The 24,078-nt window shown below is 48.6% G+C and overlaps 1 protein-coding gene across 2 annotated transcripts; it reads right to left on the reverse strand.

Annotated features, from left to right (window-relative positions):
• Window positions 1-408: 408 nt before the first annotated feature.
• Window positions 409-23,689, reverse strand: ELAC2 (elaC ribonuclease Z 2). Of its 2 annotated transcripts, XM_012653943.1 has the most exons (24): window positions 23,344-23,688; window positions 22,681-22,731; window positions 22,476-22,546; window positions 21,691-21,755; window positions 20,340-20,397; window positions 19,342-19,410; window positions 17,884-18,009; window positions 16,494-16,552; window positions 14,156-14,214; window positions 13,991-14,063; window positions 13,201-13,313; window positions 11,718-11,813; window positions 10,561-10,699; window positions 10,395-10,480; window positions 8,572-8,690; window positions 6,577-6,673; window positions 4,852-4,990; window positions 4,308-4,346; window positions 4,067-4,176; window positions 3,280-3,379; window positions 3,083-3,203; window positions 2,740-2,818; window positions 1,696-1,840; window positions 409-1,079 (listed from the first exon to the last, which is right to left on the reverse strand). In XM_012653943.1, the coding sequence occupies exons 1-24, from the start codon at window positions 23,568-23,570 to the stop codon at window positions 843-845; spliced, it is 2,478 nt and encodes an 825-aa protein (XP_012509397.1). In that variant the 5' UTR covers window positions 23,571-23,688; the 3' UTR covers window positions 409-842. The 2 variants fall into 2 exon arrangements, with proteins under 2 accessions (XP_012509397.1, XP_012509398.1); XM_012653944.1 differs by lacking the exon at window positions 17,884-18,009 and having other exon boundaries at window positions 23,344-23,689.
• Window positions 23,690-24,078: the final 389 nt, after the last annotated feature.

The raw sequence follows: 24,078 nt of genomic DNA on the forward strand, positions 1-24,078 counted from the left end.
TTGTAAATCCCACAGGAGAGCAAGGGAACCAGCCCGATGTGACATTTCTCAAAACTTTCAACAGCAAAGAATAATCCTTATTCTCATTTAGGGCAAGAGAGGGTGAATCTGTCGTCTCCACTTTTACCCAGAACAGGAAGACTTGTGTTTCCCTGACCCCGCTGCACTGGCCCGCCCGGGCTCCCACTACCGCTGTGTGCAACCGCGACACTGCTGCTCGGGCCACCACAGCCTGACTTCTGTCAGAAACCTCAGCCAACAAGCGCGGCTCCCTGAGGGCAGGCTCCAGAGGTCCTTGCTGCAGTCAGAGCCAACTTCCAGGGCACACTGGGTCCCCGGGAGCGTGACGCTGTGGCACGGAGAGCCCTCCAAGGCAGCACTAGGATGGAGCGAGAGAACTCAGGGTTCCAAACCCAATCTTTATTGTGGCTGTTTTTTTGGAACCACTCCTTGAGTCTTGGACACTCAGACCCACAGCTCCCTGTCATTTGGCTTCTCTCTGGCGTGCAGAGGGACTCGCTGCTGGAGTAGGTGAGGGGTGCTGCCTTCTGAAGTTTCCATACGACTTCTTTAAAAACCAACTTGCAATGGAATTAGCCACACTTGGCCTTCTTCTGTTCAGCAGCCTCCTGTCACACAGCTGTGACAGGTACCAGTCACAGGAGGCACCTACAGACTAGGGCTCATCCAGGGGCCAGGCCGCCGCTCAACTCCACACCTGCGCCGAGCTACCTCCTGGTGGATCGTGCTCTCCAGCCCCCGCCAGGCGAGGAAAGCAGATGGGGGTGCCGGGCACAGGGCAGAAGATACAGCCTTCAGAGCTCGGGGTCACTCCTGGATGTTCACTGGGCTCGGACCTGCTTGCTCTGTGGGCTCCGCGGTTCCTCCGTGTGGGCCCGTTTCTGCGGGGGCTCGCTGTCCTCGGGGCCGCCTGCCAGCTCCCGGGAGAGGAGGGCCGCCCGCACCAGCCGCAGCTCCCGCTTCTCCCTGCGCTCCTCCATCTCCTCGATGTCGCCGGCAAACAGGGCTTTCAGCGGGGGGATCAGCTTGGGCACTGTGGGAAAGTCGCCAAAGCCGACCTAGAATGCAAGAGGGAGGACAAGGACACGCCTCAGAGGGGCAAGGGAGGGGGCTGGCAGCACCAAGTCCCTTACAGACCCTCAAGCCAACTGATCATGGCCTGGAAAAGACAGGCCTCGGAAGGAGGGAGGGCCACCTAAAGAAAGGGGCAGAGACTCCCCACGCCTGGCTGAGGGTGGCGAGAGCAAACGGGCCTTAGGAACGGGAAGGGAAGGCAGTCCGAACTCTGAAAATAAAGCTGCTGAGAAACAAGGCCTGGCTCCGCCCCGCCCCTTCATTCTAGAGGCCGGAGGGGCAGGCTCGGCTTGCCCATGCGTGAGGCAAGTACCTGTTTCAGATCTGTGTTCAGGCTCAAATAGCGTGACTGCGAATGGTCCAAGCCTAAACAGACTCTCAAAAGTTTCCAGTGAAGCTGAGGCTGACGTCCAGATGGCCCCTGCAGTGGGTCTCGCCATCAAACCCAGTGCTGGCTATGACTGCCCAGTGGTGGATACATATCCTCTCCCCTGAGTGGGCCCCGAGCCAGCAAGGAAACTCCAAGCCACCATCCCATACAGTGTGTAAAGTCCCCTCTCTCTGCCCCATCCCCACCTCCACTGCCCACGTGACACACACCTTCATGTGGTCAAAAGCAATTCCAACTTTCTCGTTGAACTCAGGGCTAAAGAGCGGGATCTTGGCGTATCGCTGGCTGAAGTGGTTCAGCATGATGAACTCCGCGTTCATGCGCATGCCCACGCCGATGGCTTGGGAGGTAGTGCTGCAAAGGACAGACACAGCACAGGGAAGCTGAACCACAGCACAGGACTCGGAGCCGCACACACTCCGGCCCTCAACTGCTCGGGGCGCCCGGGGAGGCTGGTGGGCTTCCTGAACTGGCACCTTTCAGCCAACACAATCTCTCCTTAGGGCCAGATCCTTCACTCACTCCCCTGAGCGAAGCCCACCCTCTGTGTTGGCTGCCAAACCTGTTGGGGAGGGCACCTGAGGGAAAGCAGGGGGCCCACTTGGGGTAAAGTGCTCTTCCATTGAAGTAACAGCCCAAGGTCCAGTCGCTAGCCCCCACCTTCCCCTGGTCATTCCCTCGTGGCTTATGCTTTATTCCAGCCTGTTTCTAATTCTTTCAAAAAACCGTGCCTGGCTGGGCATGGTGGCTCACGCCATTAATCCTAGCACTCTGGGAGGCCGAGGCGGGAGGATCCCTTGAGGTCAGGAGTTCGAGACCAGCCTCAGCAAGAGCAAGACCCCGTCTCTACTTAAAAATAGAAAAAGCCCGTTGTGGTGGTGGCGCCTGTAGTCCCAGCTACTGGGGAGGCTGAGGCAGGAGGATCACTTGAGCCCGGGAGTCTGAGGATGCCATGAGCTAAGCTGACACCATGGCACTCTACTCTAGCCCAGGCAATGGAGCAAGATTCTGTCTCAAAAAAAAAAAAGAAAAACCGTGCCTCACTCTACAACCCTGTCTAGAGAACTGTGCAAAATAAAGGCGGAGGGCCCAGGGGAACACTACCGAGAGCTTTAAGAAGCCCCCAGCCCTTGGTGGGCAGCCCTATGCGAGTGGAGAGCACAGTCCTTCCCAAGGGGGCAAACGCAGGCTGCTTGGCGTTTCACTTGAGGGAGGGAGAGGGAGTGGGGACAAGACAGAGCGGCCTTTGCTACCTGTGTGTCTTTTCCACTGCTTCCTCTTCTAAACCATCTTCCAGGGTGGCTTCATGTATCAGGAGGGTGGCGTCTTTCCCTGGCAAAGAAGCACAGGCATCAAGGCAGAGGCCCCTGCAAGAGCAGCACGTAGACCCGTGCCACACAGCTGTTCCTGGTCCCCACACTCGGCTCCCCTGGCCCTGTGACTTGTCTGCCTGTTAGGACAACAGCCGGAGACCATCAGGGTGGGGCACCGAGGCTGCTGCCTCTGCTGACGTTTTCCTACGAGCTCCTCTATGTTCACCTCCAGCTGCATGAACCGTGGAGCAACCTCAGTGAGGCTAATTCTTCTTCTACTCACCCATCCGGACCAGAGCCTCGCAGGGCATGGTGTCCCCCGAGTACACCACTTTCCAGCCGGACGTGTGCACCAGCGCACAGCCAAAGGCATGCTTGCAGTGCCGCACCAGGCAGGTCTGAAACTGAGAGGGCAGGGCTGGAGGGCGCTGTGGCTCTGCCCGCCACCTGGCCCCTCCGTGCCTGAGGCTGGGCCCTTACCTCTTCCAAATCACACTTTTCCAGCAGCAAACTGATCAGTCTTTCAACTGTGGGATCAGAGACCTCAGCCCCTTTCTGAAGGAATTTGGCAGGAATCATACTAGGAAAAGACAAAACATTTAAAATCATAATAAACATTAAAAAAACCCACCACATTCCCGCAGATCACATAAGGCAGGGATAAAAAAACTACAGAACATTGAACACCTGGAGTCAAAGTTCAAGCCTTTGACTAAAGAGCCCCAAAATCATTCTTATGAAGAAACATGATTTAAACCACAGTCACTAAGAAGGGAAACAGTGTCAAACAAAAAGAGCCAAAGCACATCCCCCAGGCCACTGTGGGAAACCTAACAGGTGAATGCTGCCCCTGGCCCGGGCAACACAGGCCACAGATGACTCCGGGCGGATGGGACTCCTTCCCCTTGAAATGAAGACAGGGCCAACTCCCAGCCGGCCACCCGTCTGGTGTGACCTCTGTGCCAGCCTCTGTTCTGGTGCTTGGCCTTGGAATCATCTCATGGAGAAATGACGGCCAAAGTCTAGAGAGCAGCTCAGAACTGGAACGGGGGCTGAGAAGAAATGCTTCAAAGGAACAAACATTAAGTGGGAACCATTGAATGGTTTCTGCCCCCAAGTCAAAGCCTCCTGCCCTGCTTCTGCCCCCGGGACAAGCCAAGGAGGCTGCCGGGGCTAGCACTAACTGCCCAGCGTCAACCTGGAGCTCTGGAAGGAGGCGGCAGTGGCAAGCGATAGCCTGGGTGGTGGGGCCGCCCCGGACGCGCACCTGAACTGATGCAGGAGCGCCTGGCACTGGTTGTGGTACTGCTGCAGCCAGGCCCTGAGCTGCGTGGGCGCGACCACCAGCAAAGGGTGAAGTGGCTTTCCCAGGGACACCTGCAACAACAAAATCCAGGTCAACAGCAGAACACCTCAATAAGAACAGTCTGGAGTGGCAAGAGGCGTGGCTGATTATGTGTAAACCACCAAAACTCAAACCGTCAATATGGCACAAGTTCTGCTCTTACCAAAGCTCGTTCTCTCTGCAGCAAGATATTTAACAAGCCCTGTGAGGAAACAGGAGACGTGGATTAGCCTGGTCCCAACTCAGTTTCTGCCCCTTGTCAGGGTTCTGCAGTCCTCTGTCAGTCACCAGCCCTCCAACACGGACGGCCGCAGCGGGGGCACCGCACATCTGACCCGTGACCTGAGATGTCACAGGCAGTGGGCCGTGCGGCCTGTGCTGGAAAGAGAGGGCCATGCCTGGGACCCAGCGCCCCAGGAGACCAGGGTGAGGGCCTCACCGCCAAGCCTCCCGTGGCCAGCCTTCCTCTGAGCAGGCTGCGTGGGGAGGCACGATTCGAGCAAGGCTGGGTGAACCCCAAACCCGTCCTGCCGCAGGAAACAAGGCAAACGGGAAGACGAGACATTCTTACTGGGCAGAAGGACGGTGTTGGGTTTTGTAGAAGACCATCTCCTGGCAAGAGATGACTAACAAACTCTGAGCAAGTTTGGGAACAGGAGGAAAGGACGGCGGCCGAAGTGAGTTCTGTGGTCCCACCCAGCACTCACCGTGTGGTGATCTGCGTGCAGGTGGGACACAAACACAGCAGCCAGGGTGCCCAGGACCCTGTCCACCTGCTCTCCGTAATGACGGCACAGCTGCCCAAACGTGCCTTCGCCACAGTCCAGGAGCAGAGACTTGTCGGAGCTGCAGAAGAAGAGCGAGAGGTTCGGCGCCACAGGAACAGCTGCTGGCGGTTTGGAGGAGCACAGGGAGCAGCTGCAGACATCCCCTCGCCTTCCGTAACTTCTCATGCCTTTCCCAGGAGGAGCTTACAGAAAAGCCAATTGATTGAACCATAAAGGTAATTTTACATGTCCATCCTCTTTACATCAAAGAATTATCCATGGAACTCTGAAGCCCTTTAAAGCATACAGACTTGCACAAATGCTGAGAATTAAAGAAAAAAAAGCTTCTGTGGAATGGAGGGTGAAAACATTTACCCCCAACCATGATTATGCGGACTGAATGTGGCAATGCCCTTGTACCCAACACGGTACAAGCACTGTGTGCATATGAGATTGGTCCAGGTCCGGGCCCAGCTGCCATGGGATTCTCCCCCCTTCGCTGGCAGCTGGCATTTCCGTGCAGTCCACCTCAGAAGCTCTGCTGTAAGGTGCAGACAGTGGCGTCCCCTCTGGCCTTCTTCCTTCTCTGAGAGGAGCCGTGAAGGCTGGGAGGGCTGCACCCATTTTGAGGATAGAAGCCTCAGAACGAAGACACCACCTTCCAGAGAAAAGCTGGAGTGGGGAGGCAGGCTGGCAACATTAACTACCTCCCATCAACTCTAGTAGGCTCACGGCCACCCTCAGGGTACTGGGACCAGGAAGCAGAGCAGCCCTTCTTCCCCGAGCATCTCAGCCCCCTGGCGAGGCCAGCTCATTCTGAGCCCTCTACTGCATTTCCTCAGTCATAAGCGACAGGTGCCCTAGATTTGTGTATTTCTGATGTCAGGACACATCTTCTCATTGCTGTGTACATCTAATGCATTATTTGGTTTATCGCCCACTGCTGGCATCTGAGATGACAAAGCAAAATATAAAACCTAACCTGGTACTTCACAATCTTATTCCCTTCACATACCTATCACAACGTATGCACAGTGCACAATACCTCTGATTGATTAATCTCTCTGCAGATAAATGACCCCTGGCAAACCCAAGAGAATCGACTAAAAAAACCTGTCAAGGGGAATCCAATAGAGGCTGAACACAAAACAAATGCACAAAACCCAAAAGCTTTTAAGATACCAGCAATAACTAGAGGGACAATACATGTAGCAATTAAGACACCAGTTCAAACTTCAGACCTGTTACCAGCTGCAGGCACTAGCGTAACCTCTCTGAGCTTCGGTTTACCAATCAGTGAAATGGGTATTCACTACTTCTTAGGATTAATGTGAAAAGTGAGCCAGAGAGTTTCTTAGCAATATGCGCAGCACACGGTATTATCAACTATTTTTTCCCTTTTTTTCCCCCTAACTCCTCACTGACTTGTCAGCTATTTTTATTAAAAGACATAATGGGATGAAATTTGAAGTAAAGTTACCTATTGAGGCTATAAAACGGAATAAGGCCCATCACTCCTCTCTGGGCCACTCTAGCCAGGATGACAAGCTTGCCAGGCTTCACATCGTTGCATTTACAGATTGGGCTGGCGGCCAGAGCAGGAATTTCATTTAAAGATAAACGCACTCTGCGATAGACAGACGTTTTCTGAGAAAGCAGCAGTACCTTATGTTGACAAGCGTGGCGCTGACATTGCGAATCTTCATTGGGATGGCAGACCCTGTTCCGAGGAAGATGATTTCTGGATACTGACTTCTTTTTTCTGTGGAAAAACACATGTAAAATAGTCCATTTCTTTGGCTCAAATGTGAGCCAGCACGCAGCCATAAGATGGTGCTACAGTTTGGATATGGCTTGGTGCTGTACCCACGGTAGTGGGACTAACTCTGAGACTGGATCAGTTCTTCCTAGTCTCTCTCTCTTTTTTTTTTTTAAAGAGACAGGTTTTGCTCTATTGCCAAGGCTGGAGTGCAGTAGCCCGATCACAGCTCACTGCAACCTTCAACTCCTGGGCTCAAGCAATCCTCCCGCCTCAGCCTCCAGAGTAGCTGGGACTACAGGCACAAGCCACCAAGCCTGGCTAATTTTTAAGTTTTTTGTAGAGACAGGGTCTCTCCATGTTGCCCAGGCTAGTCTTGAATTCCCGGGCTCAAGCAATCCTCCCACCTTGGAGACAGGATCAGTTCTTGCGGGAATGCATTAGTTCCCAAGAAAGTGGGTTATTACAAGGCCAGGACACCACTCAGGCTCTCCCCTCTTCACACGTGTCCACTTCCCCTTTGAGCTTCTCTGCTACGGTGTGACACAGCACAAGAGCCCTCACCAGAAGCCAGGGCCATGACCTTGAACTTCTCAGCCTGCAGAGTCATGAACTAAATAACCCTCTTTTCTTTAGGAATTACCCAGTCTCAAGTATTCTTTTATAGCAATACAGAATGGACTAAGACAGGTGGGTAAGCAATGCGGTTAAGTCCAGCCTCCCGGGAGGGGGCTGGCAGGCCCCTGGTGACAGCCCTTATGCACAGGACTTCCCTGTCATAGTGAGACCCCCAAGCTGTGTGTGAGGAAGGGGCTGCCTGGGAGGGAGAGCAAATAAATTCTATAGTTCTTTCTTCAAAAGAATTGCTCTAATTCTTTTAAATTAAAAAAGGGACTTCTTTATGCTATGAATCGTTTACTTCAAGGGAGTGACATCTCCTTGCATCCAGCTCTTACAACAAGACCATGCGCTTCACGTGCGTCCTGACAACTCTACCAGGTAGGACATTCTCCGTTTTACAGGGGAGGAAACAGGCTCAGAGCCGGGTCTGACAGAGGATTCAGATCCATGGAAACCGGGTGATTCTGAGGCCTGTGCCCCATCCTTGGCCTCATCCAGCCTGAGAAGCCTCCTGTGCACGTCTGTAAGCATCTCATGGTCTACGTGATCTTTAACATACACATTGGACAAGCAACCAAACAGAAAGGAATAACTCCTAGGAAGTAAGTCTTCCCAAAACACACATGGAAAAGGCTATTACAAGAGGAGGTGAAGATTTAGTCTGCTCTGTGGCTTGCCTGATTCTGACTTCCACAGAGAGATGCAAGTCTGGTGAAAGCTCACTGGGCTAGATCGAAACCCCTAACCCACCTTCTGTTCCAGTGTTCTCTTACTATTTCTGTCATCAGTGAAAAATAACACTAGAAAAGCCAGCATCAAGAGCACAGGTCCCAAGTTCCCTAACTACTTTTTCTGATGGGGCAATGAAAACCCAACAAGGTGTGACTTGGCCAAAAATCTTCCATGGATACTTATTAGCAAAGCCAGGACCAGATCCCAAGTCAGGGAGTCCCTGCTCAAAGCTCTTTCCACAGAGTCTCGCCTGTGTTCCCCAAACTATTTCACCCAGCACGTGCCTTGTAAGGCATGTCTGGGTGCCGTCAGGAAACGCTCTGATTTAGCTGGTCTGGGATAGAATGCAGACGCTGGGATTCTACAATTCCCCCAACCCCTCACCCCCATGGCTATAATTCTTATATAGAGCCAGAATAGAGAAACTTTAGATTAAATTTAAAAATCAGGTTAGAATGTGCCCTGTTAACACTCCACTTAATGCTATGAAAACACTAGCAGGGGGCACAGCCCAGGAAAGAAAGGCTGCTCCGTGGTCTCCCGCTCACCTGCTGGGGCTGGGCCATCCTGTGCACTCTTCCTATACTCCTGCACGCTCTCCTGGAAATTGGGAAGCTCCAGGGCCTCGGCCCTAAATTCATCCAGATTGCAGGTAATAATGGCATCCCTGCAGGGAAAGAAACATCTCCTGTGACTAAGGGGGGTGTGGCCTCAGCAAATGCCAGTCTGGATCCACAGAATAAATTCATGCGGACAAGCTGCAGATGGTTCTTTCAAATCATGATCAAAGGCTAAGTGACTAAGACCAGGAGCAGTTCTGTTCTGCTGCCCTTTGGTACCTTTCTCTGCCAGGTGGGAAGGGGTAGCTGAGGGTATTCTGAAGAACTAACTCGTCAGGACACCTCTCAGCCTCAAAGCCCGACAACCGGGTATACCTGATGCTCGGGACAGGATACCGCCTTGTGTTGGGGACTGTCCTGTGCAGCATCCCTGACCTCTACCCACTACCCCACCCCCCACTGCCCCAGGCTGTGACAACTAAAATGCTAGAGATGTCTTCAGCATTGCCCAATGTCCCCAGGGGCCCAGGGGAGCAAAATCACCCCAGCTGAGAAGCAGGGCCCTAGAGCAGTGACTCTCAAACTAATCTCATGGGAACCTGTTAAACTGCAGACCCCAACTCAGCACTCTGACGTAGAGATCCTGCAGCCCTAGCAACCCCCAGAAAATGCTGGTGCTGCTGGTCCTGACCACACAGAGTAGCAACACCTTGGACCGGTGGCTCTTCAACCTGGATGAGCACTAAATCACCTGGGAGCTTAGGACGTGCATCCCGAGCCTAACTCTCAGAATTCTAGTCCTGTGGGTCTGGGACAGGCCTCAAGAATAAGGTGAACCTGAATACTGACTAGGTTTTTAATCACTCCTTTGTGTAACAGCCTGTGCAGATGCTGGCAAAGGGACAGCACAAGATGTCACCTGTGGGCCTGAGTCATGCTACCAGAGTCTCCTGAAGAGCCCTGGTATTCAACCACAACAGCACATGGCATCCAGTACTAACCTGGAACACGCTCTAATCAGACACTATGGAGTGGCATGGACGGGAAACTTAAAATTATTCAAAGTTCGGTAAGATTTTTCACTTTACTGGCTGGAGTGTACTGCGAGAGCCTTTCTAGATGGCAATTCATATGTATCAAGCGCCTTAAGTGTCACCTCTGACCCAGCAATCCCACATTTAGGAATTGCCTTAAGGGAACAGAGTTCCATTTCTGTAAGAGACATTTATTATTTCATCAACATGAAAAAAAATTGGACACATCCCCAGTGAGTAAACATCCCTATCTGGAACCAATAAAAATCCTGTTACTGAAAACTATTTAATGATATAGGAAAATACTGACAATGTCAGGCCATAAACGTGTGGTTTTATACATTTTTAAAAAATAACATTCCCATATGCACAAATTAAAAAACAGGAAATGTTAACAATCATTATCTCTGGGTGACGGGATTATGGGCAACTTTTTTCATCATACATTACTTATTTTCCATATTGTTAAACAATGAGCCCTATCATTGTTATTACCATGGAAAACAGTTTTAGAAAAAGGATAACCACTGGCCCCAATCCTCCCACCTCAACCCAGCCTAGGGTCAGGCCGTTTTTCTAAACAAATTTGTCCTGGCACACAGCCAAGCCCATTCATTTATGTATCATCTGTGGTTCTTTTGTGCTACCACGCAGAGCTGAGCAGTTGCCCAGAGACCATGTGGCCTGAAAGCTCCCAAAACATTTCTGCATGGCCATTTACAGAGACGTGTGCCAAGCCCTGACCAGAGGATTCCGCCAGTTCGGAACGGCACAGACCTCTGCCACTCCCTCCTGGGCCGGAGCTGGTACTTGAGGAGGCATTCGCCCCGAACTGTGGGCACACGGAGCGCGGGGCCTTCTTCCTGAAAAGACAAAACACGCCCCATGGAGAGAAAGAAAAGGGGGCAGGAGCTGGGCCCACGGGGACATCCCGGGACGCTACCTTACAGGGGAAACTGGTGAGCGGGGGAAAGATGCCCGGGTGGATGAGGCTGAGCTGCGCCTGAATCTTGTGGCTGCGGAGGTTGTGGACCGAAGCACAGCTCTCATTCAGGATCAAGTGCTGGGTGTCAGGCCCGAACCTAGGATGAGACAGACCAGACATTTGCCACGTTACTGCGGTTCCACCTGAGGGGCAGCCCTGGAGACCAGGGGCCCTAATGCAGATGAAGTGTTCCTGGAGTTACGTGACTTGCCCGGAAATATTATCACTAACGGCCGATCCTACTCCTGTCGCAAAGGCCACTGTTCTCACCTTACCTCAGCTGCCTCTCAGGTGTGCTGGGAAGAAATGGTAGAAAAACTAAGAAAAACGAAGATGTTCGGGGCCTACAGACAGGGATTCGGAACAAAATGGGGTGGGGGGTGGAAGAAGAAAAGACCGAATAGGAGAATAGATAACGTATGTCAAGCCCCAAACCCTGAAGGAACGACAGACGAGACAGCCGGGGAGCGAGAGGCTGCAGGAGTGCAGACGGGGACCGGGGGGCTGCAGGGGACGCAGCGGGAGGCCGAAAAGCAGCCCAGGGTCTCTGCACCCCTGGTTCAACTCAGACCCCGCCAAGGTACGCTGGCCTTGGCCAACGATGCCACGAAGAAAAGATAAAGTGGCCTCCCCTTCCAGGCACTAAACTGCGGCAGAACGGCCACCTCACAGGGGTGCTGGGAAGAGTAAGCCGGGGAAATGAAGAGAAATGCGGCGTTGAACATAATGCCTGACGCGGAAGTGCGTTCAGTAATTGGAAGCTGTTGTTTTATATTTGCGAGTCTCTTCTCTAGGATTCACATGTGGAATCCTGGAATCCTCACCCAAAAGGCAGCATTTATGCAGCTGCCGAGAGGAGGGAGGCTGTAAGCCATGGGAGAGCCAGCCCTGCGCGAGTGTGACGTGCGTGCGCACTGCGCCACCTAGCGGTGGGTTCTCGTCGCAAATGTGGCACAGGTGTGTGCCCAGAGTCCAGGGAAGGCAGGAAACCCAGAGGATATTTAGGCAGGCACAAAGGGGTAGGTGGCACTTGAAAGAGCAAAAGGACAGGAGAGAGGGGAATTCATCACCGCCCACGGGAGCTGGGCTGAGTGCAGCTGGGCTGGGCTCCGTACCTCTCCATCCACTGCTGGTACCTGCTGTCCACAAGCACGGATTCCGGGGCCATGTGAACCACCAGGGCCACGGGGGCATCGGCCTCTCCTTGGTACCTGGGCAGCAGCAAAGTGGGGCTTTGCTTTACAAAGTGATACGCACTCAGGACACGCACAAACAGGGACTGTGCTGCTGCGGGGGCTGCTCTGTGCGCACTGCAGTGAGCCGCCAGCCTCCAGGGCCGGTCATGCTCTCCCTGGGATGCTCCCTGTGGTGCCTTAGCACAGCGGGCCCCAGAGCTGGGCACTTTCCACCTCAGGCAGGCTCTGCTCTGGGCCGGGCTGAGCCCTCCCAGCGCTGTTCTGCCGTCTCAGGTTCCTGCCGTCCTCTGCGTTCGGGGGGTCAGACCTGCAGAGCTGGACGAAGGCTCTCCCTGCCTACTCCTGCCCCTCTCTCCTTCATCTCTCACGGGCATTCCCCCCAATAAATCTCCTGCACTTCCAATGCCACTTCGGTGCTGCCTTCTAGAAGACCTGAGACACAGGCCTGGAAAATGAAAATCGTCTGAAATTGTACCACCTAGAGAGAAGACCACGTACTAACATGTTGATGTGTTTCCTTCTAGTTCGCCTAAAAAAAAAAAATACAGACAGTAGCTCTTTGTATTAACCCCCTCAACCACCATCACACACAGACACGGTTCTCAAAGGACACCTCAGCCAGTGACTTGAAGTAGCTATGCTGCCCGAAACTTGATTACAATACAAAGCCTGTGCCACCAGGTACCCAAATTCACTCAGAGGATAAAGTGGACCCAGAAAGAATTCCTAACACTCTTACTTGGAAGGGTACAATAGCCCAAAAGGATTTGTGTGCAAGTAAAATAAAACAAGTAAAAAAATATAGATAAATAAAAATTAGGAACAGAAAAAACAGATATACCATTAAGAATGGGAGAAAAAATTAAAACGTAGACATGTGGGTCAAAGATCCTACGCAGGATTAAAGCTGAACTGCAAAACTGGTTAACTTTTTTGAGGACAAAACAGTGTGGCACTCAGGCCTGAAAGATGTCCCCAGGCTGAGAGTCTGCCCCTTAACACAGACTCCTGACCAAGACGGTCTCAAACACTCTGATCTACCTCGTTAGCTGCAATGTAGGTAAAGTGATAAAAATTCATTCAGATAAAAATAATCCAAATAATAACTTGGAGCATTAATCAGAACTCAGAAAACTTCTAGAATTTATTCTAGACTTCGAACTCTCAAGAGTTCTAGTTAATTTTCTACTCCTCGGTGGTTTCTGGTTTCCAATCTTTTCTAATTTCACTTCACGGCTGTGTACACCACAAAGCCCGCCAACTACCAACAGCCACATAAATCCTGCCAGTGGGACTGACCCAGAGCCCTGGGCTTTCCTTGAGACGAGGCTCTATCCACAAGATGCCCATGTTGAAGCTGGGCTGGGCTTCTCACTTCTCCCAGCCCAGGGACCCTCATTACCTCTTAAAGGTGGCATTCTCACAGATGGGTTGAATGAATCCTTCATCTGGACATTCTACCACAACAAAAGCAAGACCAGGATCCGGAGGAGTACAGATCTCTTCAGGCAAAATCTGCAAAATCAAATAAGCCAGCCCACTGGATTCATGATGCTATCACTATCCCAGAACAGAGTCACAGCTTGGCAACCAAACTGAACAGCATTCAAGGCAACCACTAACATTACATGCCCCTACAAGCAAGCCCGAGAGGTACACAAAGCACAAAACCAACTGTAAGGATCACCACCTGCACCCGTCCTGCTCTCTGTTTATACTTAAACAGACAGGCAAGTATCTTGCAGAGACATTTCAAACCTATAAGGGCCAGGAAATGAGGTTTGGCATTAAGGTTCTCTTCCACCTGTGGCCATTGGTCCTAACATCCTTAGAGGCCAGAGAAAATACGGTGATAGGCATCCCTTTGGGCCATGCACCCAAAGCCCATTCATATGGGGTCTGTTGTTGGACACTGCCCTGAGCTCAAGTACGAGGGAAAGCATCCATCTTTTTAGGAGGAGGACCAGCAAATCCTAAATGAACAGTCTGCTGTCCAAGTGCCCAAACACAGCCAACGTTAGCAGGACAAGTCTAGATAAGACAGCCCCTTTATCACTTAGCCAAGTGACAGGATTCCAATTTGTTCTATTTCCTTCAGAAGTCATATCTATAGGGCCTGAACCAGACAGTGACTCTGTCCAGTGTTCCAGGCCCTGTAACTGCTGAAGCATCCAGAAAACCAGGCGTCTTACCACTCTTCCTTCGTAAGTGACACTTTTCCCGTCCTTGACGGCAGCAATGATGGGAGCAATCGCAGCTGTCCCACTGAAAGGAAGAGGCGAGCCCCCCGTGAGATGCGTTTTCTCTAGGAACAGAGTTGTACCTGGCATGTCCCCAACACGCTCCCTGACACTCACACTGGGAGGCCCAGCTCCTTTGCTTTGAGCACCAAGAAGCTGCCTTTCTTCACGTGAAGCTGCAACAGAGAGAATGGAAGTGTGATGTCAGCGGCCAGTGAAGAAGCTTAATTTTAATCAATTTTCTTAGAAGTGTATCTTTCTGAGTTTTTAAAATTAATACCATATTCTGAAGTCATGTATTTTGAAATGCTTTAGTACTCAAACCCAAATAATTAAAAAACACAGTGCTTTATCTCCCAACAGTAACTCACTATAAATTTAACAAAATGTAACTCATCTCCATATCAAAGTTCAAAATAAGTATCCTCAAGTATTCCTGAGGAGAAACACTGTCCTATCATTCTACACTCGTCAATTCACAGCTAAGGGACCATCACCAGAACACCGTCTAACAAAGCAATGACCAAGCAGAGTTTGTATAATGCAATATTCCAATGACAGTGACAGGGTAACAAAAGGATAGATGATTTTTGTTTTCTCCTGTATTTTTCAAATATTTGGCAATATAGTGTTGTTGCTTTTAGAGAAAATATTGTAACACAAAATTCCCAATATGCTCTTATTATGCTAGAAGGGCAAACAATAATCCTATCATAAAACCTCAAAAAGTCAGAAATGGCATAAAATGTTAATAGGTCTTTGAATGTTGAATTACATTTGACTTTCATTTTGTTCTTTAAATCTTTATAAACTATTTGCATTTTCTTTTAACTTCCTGAAGTTAAGAAGTTACTTTTAGGGCCAAGAATCAAATTTGCATCCCAAAGTCTTATTCTCAGGATTCTAGAATTTTCCATTTGGAAAAATACTGTTCATGAGGAAGGATTACAGCTTCAATGAGTGCACATCACACTAAGATGATCGAGTTCAGCTGACATCTTTAGATAATGACATTAACAAGCATTGTTTTAGTCAAACATTCTCTCCACACATCCAAATGAGTTGGAGAATGGCAACTACATGTTTCTAATGTTTAAAAGGAACTTGCAGACCTAAGGCTCGGGAAACCTATTTCTCCATGAGCTGAATTCAACCCATGGAGATTTGCTCCCATCTGAGGAATGCAGAGTATTTGGAAGATGGATGAGAACCAGAACACAAGCCAACAAGGCCCCCGTTAATCCAACAGCCGCCAAGCCCACTCTTCCATCAGATGAGTTTCTCAGGCCCTCATGCCCGGAACCTCCCAAAACTTGAACTAGCTCAGCCTTATTGCTTTCCAAACCCTCAGCTGAGATCAGCCAATTAATTAAAAGAGGGAAAGGAGCTACAGACTGACCCGGTGACAGCAGCCCTCAGAAGCAACAGCAGATAGCAAGGGAGGAGACAGAAAAGCCCAGGTGGGCAGCCGGCAGCTACTTAGTGTCAGGGCCTGCAGCTCCCAGGACCAGGTGCATGAAAACAGGGCAACTGGCAGAGTGAGAGTGAGCTTGTACCACGCAAAAACACATTTCATCATGCCCAAAGCCATCTATGCAGGAAGGCAGGAATACAATTTAAAAATCGACATATAAATTATTTTTAAAAATTACTTTGCTGCCTAAAAACTCAGAAACACACAGTAATAAGTCTATTGGCAATAGTATTTAATTTTATATAAATCACAATTATCATTCAAATAAATTGATAGAAGTGATACTAGCAATGATCCTGCAATTAATACTACTACTGACCCTTCACAATTGTTTTCACTTATAAGTGTTAGAATCTGGATGAAAATTCCAAATATATTTTAAAATCAACATTACTTCATTTAAAAAAATATCAAATCCTACAAAAGGACACTGTAGCCTTCTTACATTAGACAAAAATATTTGTTGCAGATATTATAATAAAATTTTAATGCAAAGTTCTATTAAAAATAAGTCATTAGTCAGATCTTATAGATAGATTATAATAACATTTTTAATGGAGTTTAACCAATTTCAGAGTTGCAGATCTGTGCACTTGTGAATGCTAGCTAATATTAAAATTGATCTAATGTCAGACCTTACCTACTGCAGAGAAATGAAACTAAAACAGAGTTGAAAGGGTCTGAATAAAGGCCAAATGAATTTAAGGGAAACAACACACAGTTGCCTGCAACAATTTCTGAACTCCAAAAGAACCAACTACAGACAAATATAAATGAATATATCCAGAGACTGACAGAGCACTGGAAGAGAATTTAAAAGGATATAAAAATATAGGAGGTATTTTGAGAAATTGGGCATCTGAATTTCTTCTTGGCTCAGGTAACTTAGGAGCTTCTGCTTTTGAATTACTAGAAAAGTACTAGCCATAGGTTGCCAACCAAACCAAGATCACTTACAACCCTCCAGAGAGGCTCTTTTACCTTACAGACGAAAGCTACGACCAAGGAAGGGTCCCTGCCACTCCTTTGCTGGCTAACACCTGAGGAAAAACACATTTGATTATAACAAGGTAAATGTGAATGCTGTAAAGACCTCACAAATAAAAATCACCTGATTCCTAGTTTTACATCACATAAAAATTAATTGGACATTACTGTCCCCATACGAAGACTGAAGACACTAACATTCTTAAGCAGAACTTTTTTCCCCTTTCTCAACTTATGTTTAGATGTATTTGGGTAAATGGAAACCACAAAAACTCTAACCAGAAAAACTTTAGAATGGCAAATGAAATTTTTTTTTAAATGATACATTTTACCGAGGACTGGAAAAGACAGAAAAAAAAAAATTGTAAAGTGCTTCACAACACATGTAAGAATATGAGAAATAACACAAAAGCTAAAAGGCCTGCAGAAAAAATGTACATTTCAGTCTTCACCCTGTGCCATCCAAAAAAAGGACACCGTAGGGGGGCAGCTTTTTCTAAGTCACCAGACAGACAAGACCTCAGGAAAGAAAGACCACCTTGGCTCACGCCTGTAATCCTAGCACTCTGGGAGGCTGAGGCAGGAGGAGCACCTGAGCTCCTGAGTTTGAGACCAGCCTGAGCAAGAACAAGACCCCATCTCTACTAAAAACAGAGAGGAATTTGCTGGACAAATAAAAATAGAAAAAATTAGCCGGGCATGGAGGTATGTGCCTGTAGTCCCAGCTACTTGGGAGGCTGAGGCAGGAGGATCACTTGAGCTCAGGCATTTGAGGTTGCTATGAGCTGGGCTGATGCCACAGCACTCTAGCCCGGGCAACAGAGCAAGACTCTCTCAAAAAAAAAAGAAAGATGACCTTGCCAAGCTTTGACAACACTGTCCTTCTATTAAGGACAACGGACTCCTTAAGTAGCCCAACTCCTCTGATACATCTAATCCTGGACTTTTTAATGCAGTTCCCCAGTAGAGTGTCATTCTGGAAAAAAGGTGTAGATCCTTTCATTGATTTGACTGTTTTGTCAGCTTAGCAGTTACAGTTGCTGCATTAATGAAAAGCTAATTTGCATTAATGTCCCATTAATGAAAAATATAAAAGCCCTCTGTATACAGTTTGCCAGGCTCAGTTCTCCCCTAGGTAAACTGAACACAATTTGGGGCCTATCCAGGGCCTGGTAGGCCCCAAACCGTGGACAGGTCTTCACAGCTCAGGACTGCTACCTTTACAACAACCGTTCTCACTCTCCCCAGGACCAAGTCACAATGCATCCAGGAAGAAGAATCTATTTTACACACATGGCTTTCTTATAATAATGATTCTAACTTAGAGCATTATGAAGCAGAGAATTAAGAAAATGCAAGTTCTCCTGGTGTGTTCTGTTCATACCGTTACCATGGGAAAGGTGCTGCTCATTTTCAGTTGACCCAGAGTCTGAAGACTGCTCTGGACTGAGTCTGCTGAGGGTTCTTTCTGGACTCTGTGATGGCTGGTGCTGGTTGCACCTCCGCTCACCTGGGCAGCAGAGGACACCATTGAATTACACACCGCACAAGATGTGCACAGCCAAAGCCCAGGTGTTCACATGTGGGAATGCCAATGAAATCAGCACACTTTTTACCATAGAAGTAAATAACTAGTTACTTCCCCACCTGGTCTCTGGGCTGCGCTTACATCTTACTCATCTTTATGTTTCTACTCAGTTCAGAGCCTTGCCCACGGTACAATCTCAACATTGTTGACTAAACAGCATGCAGGCTGCAGACAAGCTGATGCATTATCACCATGCTCACTGAACAAACGAAGGCCTAAAAGGTACCCATCTCCAGGAGAAGGAGCACAGCTTTGCAGTTAGTTAAATCTCAAGGTCAAGATAAAAAATTCACAGCTCCAAGAAGCTAAAGCATAGCTGATGGTCTAAAAAAGAAGCCCTGCTTGCTCCTCCATGCATGATCATTCATTAAGGCCTACTGGGCCCGGGGAAAACAATGATCAACAAAACTGAGCAAATATTATAGAAAAGTAAACTGTTATATGCAATGGAGGGAAGAGCAGGGTGCTAGAAAGGAACAACTGAGGGACACAACTCGGGCTGGGGGTTTGGCAGCAAGGGTCAGGTAGGAGAAAACTTCTGACAGGAGTGAACCAGGCCAGGAGCGTGCTGCTCGGCCCAGTCTGCTCACTGGCTCACAAGCACTCGTGCCTCACTGCAGCCACACCCCTCCCATGCCCTCTTCTGCCCACGGGCCAGCGTAGGCCTCGTCGCCCTGTCAAATGCTGGACTTCTCTGGCCTTTGTTGCGTGCTCTCATCTGAAATGTCCCTATGGCTTGGTATTCTCTTCACGTAGGTAAAACCAGACATGGAACGTGTTTAGGACGAGACTCATATGCAGCCTGTTCCTAAGTCCAAACCACACCATCTGGCCCTGGAACCTGAAGCTTTGTAGGAGCTTCTGACCCCCTAACAACACTTCTTTTAGGTTGCAATTATCAGGATTTATTAAAAAATATTTGTCTGTGCAAACCTCTCCAGAATCCTCCCATCAAAGGAGGGTACTTATGTCTGTGGCAAATAAACACTAAGCAATGAATGTGCAAATCTGGGTGCAATCTATGTTCTGACAGTGGTTGACTATGTAATATTCTAAAGCATAATCGCTATCATTATACATGAGTTAAATGGGTCTCAGGAACCGTATCTTAATTCCTTAGCTAAATTCCTAGTCATGCTCAGAACACAAAACAGGGTGCCCACTGCAAGTATTCAAACAGTTTCTAGCTTCACCCACATTTTCCTTACTTAGGACCTAGACCCTCCTACAAGGAAATCTGGCTTTCATACTCACTATATATGGGGATCTGGTAAACCGTCATGGTTTCATCCTGGTATTCCGGTGCAGAGTAGGGCCGCACAGCTACATGAAAACCACACAAGACAAAAGTGATTGCACTAGTAAGACGTGCGAAATTTAGCTTCCACGATCACCAGTCACAAACAACTGAACTGCCTCAGAATTCTGGTGGCAATCTGCCATTAAAGCCAGAATGTCTGAGTAGATTAAAATTTTAGAGAGAAACAAACATGTATTTTCACCAGCCATTCATATTGACTACGAAGCCGAATGAAGACATATGTTATGAGCATTGGTGACTATCCATTAAAAAAAAATTTTTTTAAAGAAAATACTCAAATGTAAGAGGTCCAAGTTAAATAGGATTGTGAGGCCCGAGAATCTATCATCTCAACCATAAGGGCTGGTATGCACTTAGAAGTAAAATGCTAGTGCTCTATAAAAGAGAAGCATTAATAAGCCAAAGATGGACAAGAGACCAGGGCCAGGATACAAACTCAACAGTGTCAACTGCCATCCTCAGTGAGGCCTCTTCCCATCAAGAGACCATGAGCCTCCTGGCACAGCTGAGCTGAGAGGCAGTATACACAAACGGCCACAAAACCTTTACCAACCTCTGCTCACATCTTCTGTTCCTCCTGCAAGGAATTCAAGGTAATCTGACAATTGGAAGCACCTCTAGGACTGAGGAAGGAGCCTTGATTCCTGAATGGAGACTGTCACACAGCATGCATGAGGGTATGAATCAGTTTTTAAATCACTCCTGCCTACCTGGCCCGTATTTTTACAGCATGAGGTGGGAGCACAGAAAATGCAATAGGCATTACTCCATCTCAGGTTGATGAAGCCTTTGATTTTAAGGTTCAATTTAGATTTCTTTTTTTTGTCTAATCTCTACTTGAGCCTAGATGTTTGTAATGGATTCTAATTTGAGAGGCCAGGGCATGTATGAGTAAGAAATAGCAGATAATGAGTCATAGTCAAAGACATACCCAAGTCTATTCCTTTCAATGGACCAGAAAATATTTTGATTGCTTCTATGTATTTTTCCTAAAGAAGAAAAAAACAAAAGAAATGAGCAGCTATGGTTAAACAAATACAGAACACAGCAAAACATTCAAATATATAAAAAGTATCAATAGGGAGCAACAGAAAACAAACTTTAATAAGTATTATGGTATCTCATTTATGCAAATATTTACTAAGTGTCCACTATATGTTAGATGCCAAGGATTTAGCAATGAAAAAGAGATGGACTCCTTGCTCTCATGAACCCAGCGGAGGAGACAAAAATGAAACAAATGGTAATACGGACAAGTTTGTGGCCATTATGGTAAGTGCTCTGCAAGAAAAACGAAAAGTCCAAAAGGCTGGAATCCAACTTGTCTGGAGAGACGGGGACAGCTCTGAAATGAGCTTCTGGCTGAGCCCTGAATGTTCAGTAATGAAGAGCAAAGGGAAGTCGTGTATGGACGAAAGCCCTGAGGTGGGTATGGCTTCGGTGGGGGCAGGAGGTGAGAAGAGCTGGCCCTTGCAGCTGCAGCCCAGCGACAGGTACAGATGGAAGTATGTGCAGGGGCCAGGGCCTACAGGACTTGTAGGCCATATTACAGTGCTCAGATTGTATCGTAACGGGGAGCCCTTGAAGAATTTTAGGTTGGGAAGTGACACTGCATTTTTGTCTTACAGTGATCTCTCCAGCTGTGGTGTGGGGAATCGATTACAGGGACGCAGGAATGGATTTGGGAGGCTATTGGAGTACACAGGTGTATAAGACAGAGATAATGAAGGCCTCAATGAGATGGGGACAAATGGATGGATTTCAGACATTATTTTGGGGATAGAATTAATAGGTCTTAGTGACTGGTTGCCTTTCTTCTTAAGAACTGGAAAATGAACTGTTACATTCAACAGTTTTAACAATGTGCACACAACTTCTCTACGGTGTAATAAGCTGGTTTTGAAGGTAAGAAGATATCTGAAATGTAATATATGAGTAAAAACAAAAGCTACCATTTATTGCATACCTATTTGGTGCCAAACATCTAATAAAGTGACTCAGTGCTTTATATGTGTTATTTAATCTTTAACAACAATCTATGAAACATTATAGCTATTTTATAGATGAAGAAACTGAGGCTCAGAAAGGTAAAGTAACTCATTCAAGGTCACACACTTAATTAGGCTTTGAACTCAAGTCTATTCAACTTGAAAGGTGAAATGTTTACTCCATTACCAGGTATCTCTGGAGAGCAAAAGACTAATTTGCAAAAATGAAAATTCTTGTTACTAACATTAAAAAAGGAAGGGTTGGTTTTGAAAGGTGAGTCAGGAGAGACTCACCAGTTGTGGAGGTCCAGAAAGTACACACTTCGGAAGCCCGGTTTCCTTTAAAGTAAGAATCATTCCTAAAAAAGATGAATAAAATGAGATCTCTCATCAGCTTGACCTACAGTCACTGCTGGGAGGACACCCTGTACTTATCTAGCTATTTATCTACGTGTTCTCATTCCAGCTTCTAAATACTCATCAGGGAACATGTGCAGAGCAGAAGTGATGCTAGCTAGAGGTATAAGGGATGCCAAATATTTCTCAACTGCCTCTAGAATGGGCTGAGCTGATACTAGAGTAAGGCAGTGAGGCACCTAGTGTGCAAAATTTAAAGAGGTACTCACTCTCAAGAGTCATGCAAGTGAAAGGATGGCCTTAAATTTCGTACCCTAGGTGCCTCACCTGCCTTAGCCAAGTCTCAGCCCTGAGAACTAGGACCGGTTCAACAATTCACTCCTTCCCATCCACATCACCAAGCTTACAGAATTTGGCTACAACACAATCGACCTTCCCAGTTGATGGACATGAATAATGGAGTAATCTGGATAGTAGGTACCTGGGTGTGGCTGCCAATGGCCTCCACGGTAAATTTACTGTAATCACCACTGCTACACTCTCCAGTTTTCTGCCATAAACCTCTGGCCCAGCAACCCAAGAAACCAAGTAGACGGTAACACTGAGCTGGCATAAAAAGAAATCCATCTCCACTGGACTCGGACAATGTGCAAAAAAAGGGTGAAGCAGATTAAAATTCCAGACTTCCCACCAGCCTCTGACCCTGCAAAAAATATACTCACCACACAACCCCCCAACATTACACCAATGCATTCGTGTCAGGAATATGTTGTCCAGGCGAGCAACCTTCAACCTAAGAAAAACATTTGAGCAGGATAAAATGGACTGACCAAGGACCACGTCTTTTGCTATAAACACACACCTGCCTCTTGTCTCAGCTTTCAAGCCCACAATCATCTCCACCCCAAAAGCAAATGATTGACTCACTTGTGTTCCTGCATGAGTCGCTGGACGCCTTCTCCACAGTTGAAGAGATACCTACAAGACAAACATTACGGAAAGACTCTATTCTGTAAAATCTCTGACATCGATTAGATGCCTTACAGTAGACTCTGGAAACAAATAAACAAACATTAAAAGTCCATGTACTGCCTGGCCACAAATCTGCTATTAGGACGGCAGGTTTTGAACCCTTCTTAGAAAAGGTCGAGAGGAGGGGAGGCCTGTTTGGGCTCGTGCTGGGTCATTACCCTCATCAGCTCCTCACCAAATCTGTCTACCCCATATGCCAACTAAGAGACCCTGGCCTTGAGGTGCACAGAAGGGGGTATGGCTCAGAGTGTGCTAAGAGCCAGCCCAGGGCCCAAGGGTTGGGAAGAGGACCCTTAGATCCAAGTTTGAAGTTCTTCCCTGATCCCCGGAATCACATGGACGAAGGCATACAAGGACTCCAGGATTTCCCACCCACCAAAACACCGAGAACTGCTGCAACGGTGAAATCCTCCATGTGTAAAGTAGGGGGCACTTAAGCTCAGGGAGGAGCCGCGATGCTCTGGGGCCGGACAGCATGGAGAGCCCGGCAGGGCAGCGCGAGGCTCGGTAAGGGGACGCCGTGGAGGCCCGGTCCGAGTCCCGGCGCGGCGCACTAACCGGTTGTACTCGGAGAAGACGTAGACCGCAGCGCCCGCGTCCCGGCCGCCCGCCGCCACCACCTGGAGGTACACAGTGTTCGGGCCCCCGGGGACCCCAGACGGGCCGCGCTTCTCCCGCGTGCGCAGGTGCCGCAGCGGGTCCTTAGGCGGCCGCTGGCGGCGGGCGGGTCCCTGCGACATGGTGCGCCCAGCCACCGTCCGCAGCAGCGAGCGAAGCGCCCACATGCGCTCGCTCGTCTCCACCTGGAGTGAGAAGACAGCCGGTCACCTCCGTCCGTGTGCCCCAAGAACAGCCCCTCCGTTCCGCATGGCGGATCCAGCCAATCAGCGTGCTGCGAACCGAGAGGCCCGCCTACGGGAGGCTGTTCATCCAATAGAGAGAAGTCTTGCCGCTCGGGACCTGTCAATTGGCAGCCACCATAGAGCGAAGGAGTGCTAGAGCGCCATAATCAGCCACTCCCATTGTCCCTTTTTGGCTTATCCCTGTCGCAATTTTTTCCGGAAACTGCCCTTCCCCTGGGGCGGGACTTCCGGGAGTACACAGCCAAGAAAAGCAATACTGGTTAAAGCGTTGTTGCTTGAAGTTTGGAGTTGTGCTGGGAGGTGCGAGTGCCGCCTCCACCCATTATGAGCAGTGCCCTTAGGCAAAGTCAGCCCCTCAGAGCTTTGATTTGATCTTGTTTAAACGTGAGGAATAAATTGTGTTGGGCGTTAGCATGGAAGCTTTGGCTAA

The sequence above is a fragment of the Propithecus coquereli genome, unplaced genomic scaffold (assembly GCF_000956105.1).
Source record: "Propithecus coquereli isolate 6110/MARCELLA unplaced genomic scaffold, Pcoq_1.0 Scaffold435, whole genome shotgun sequence".
NCBI lineage: Eukaryota > Metazoa > Chordata > Mammalia > Primates > Indriidae > Propithecus > Propithecus coquereli.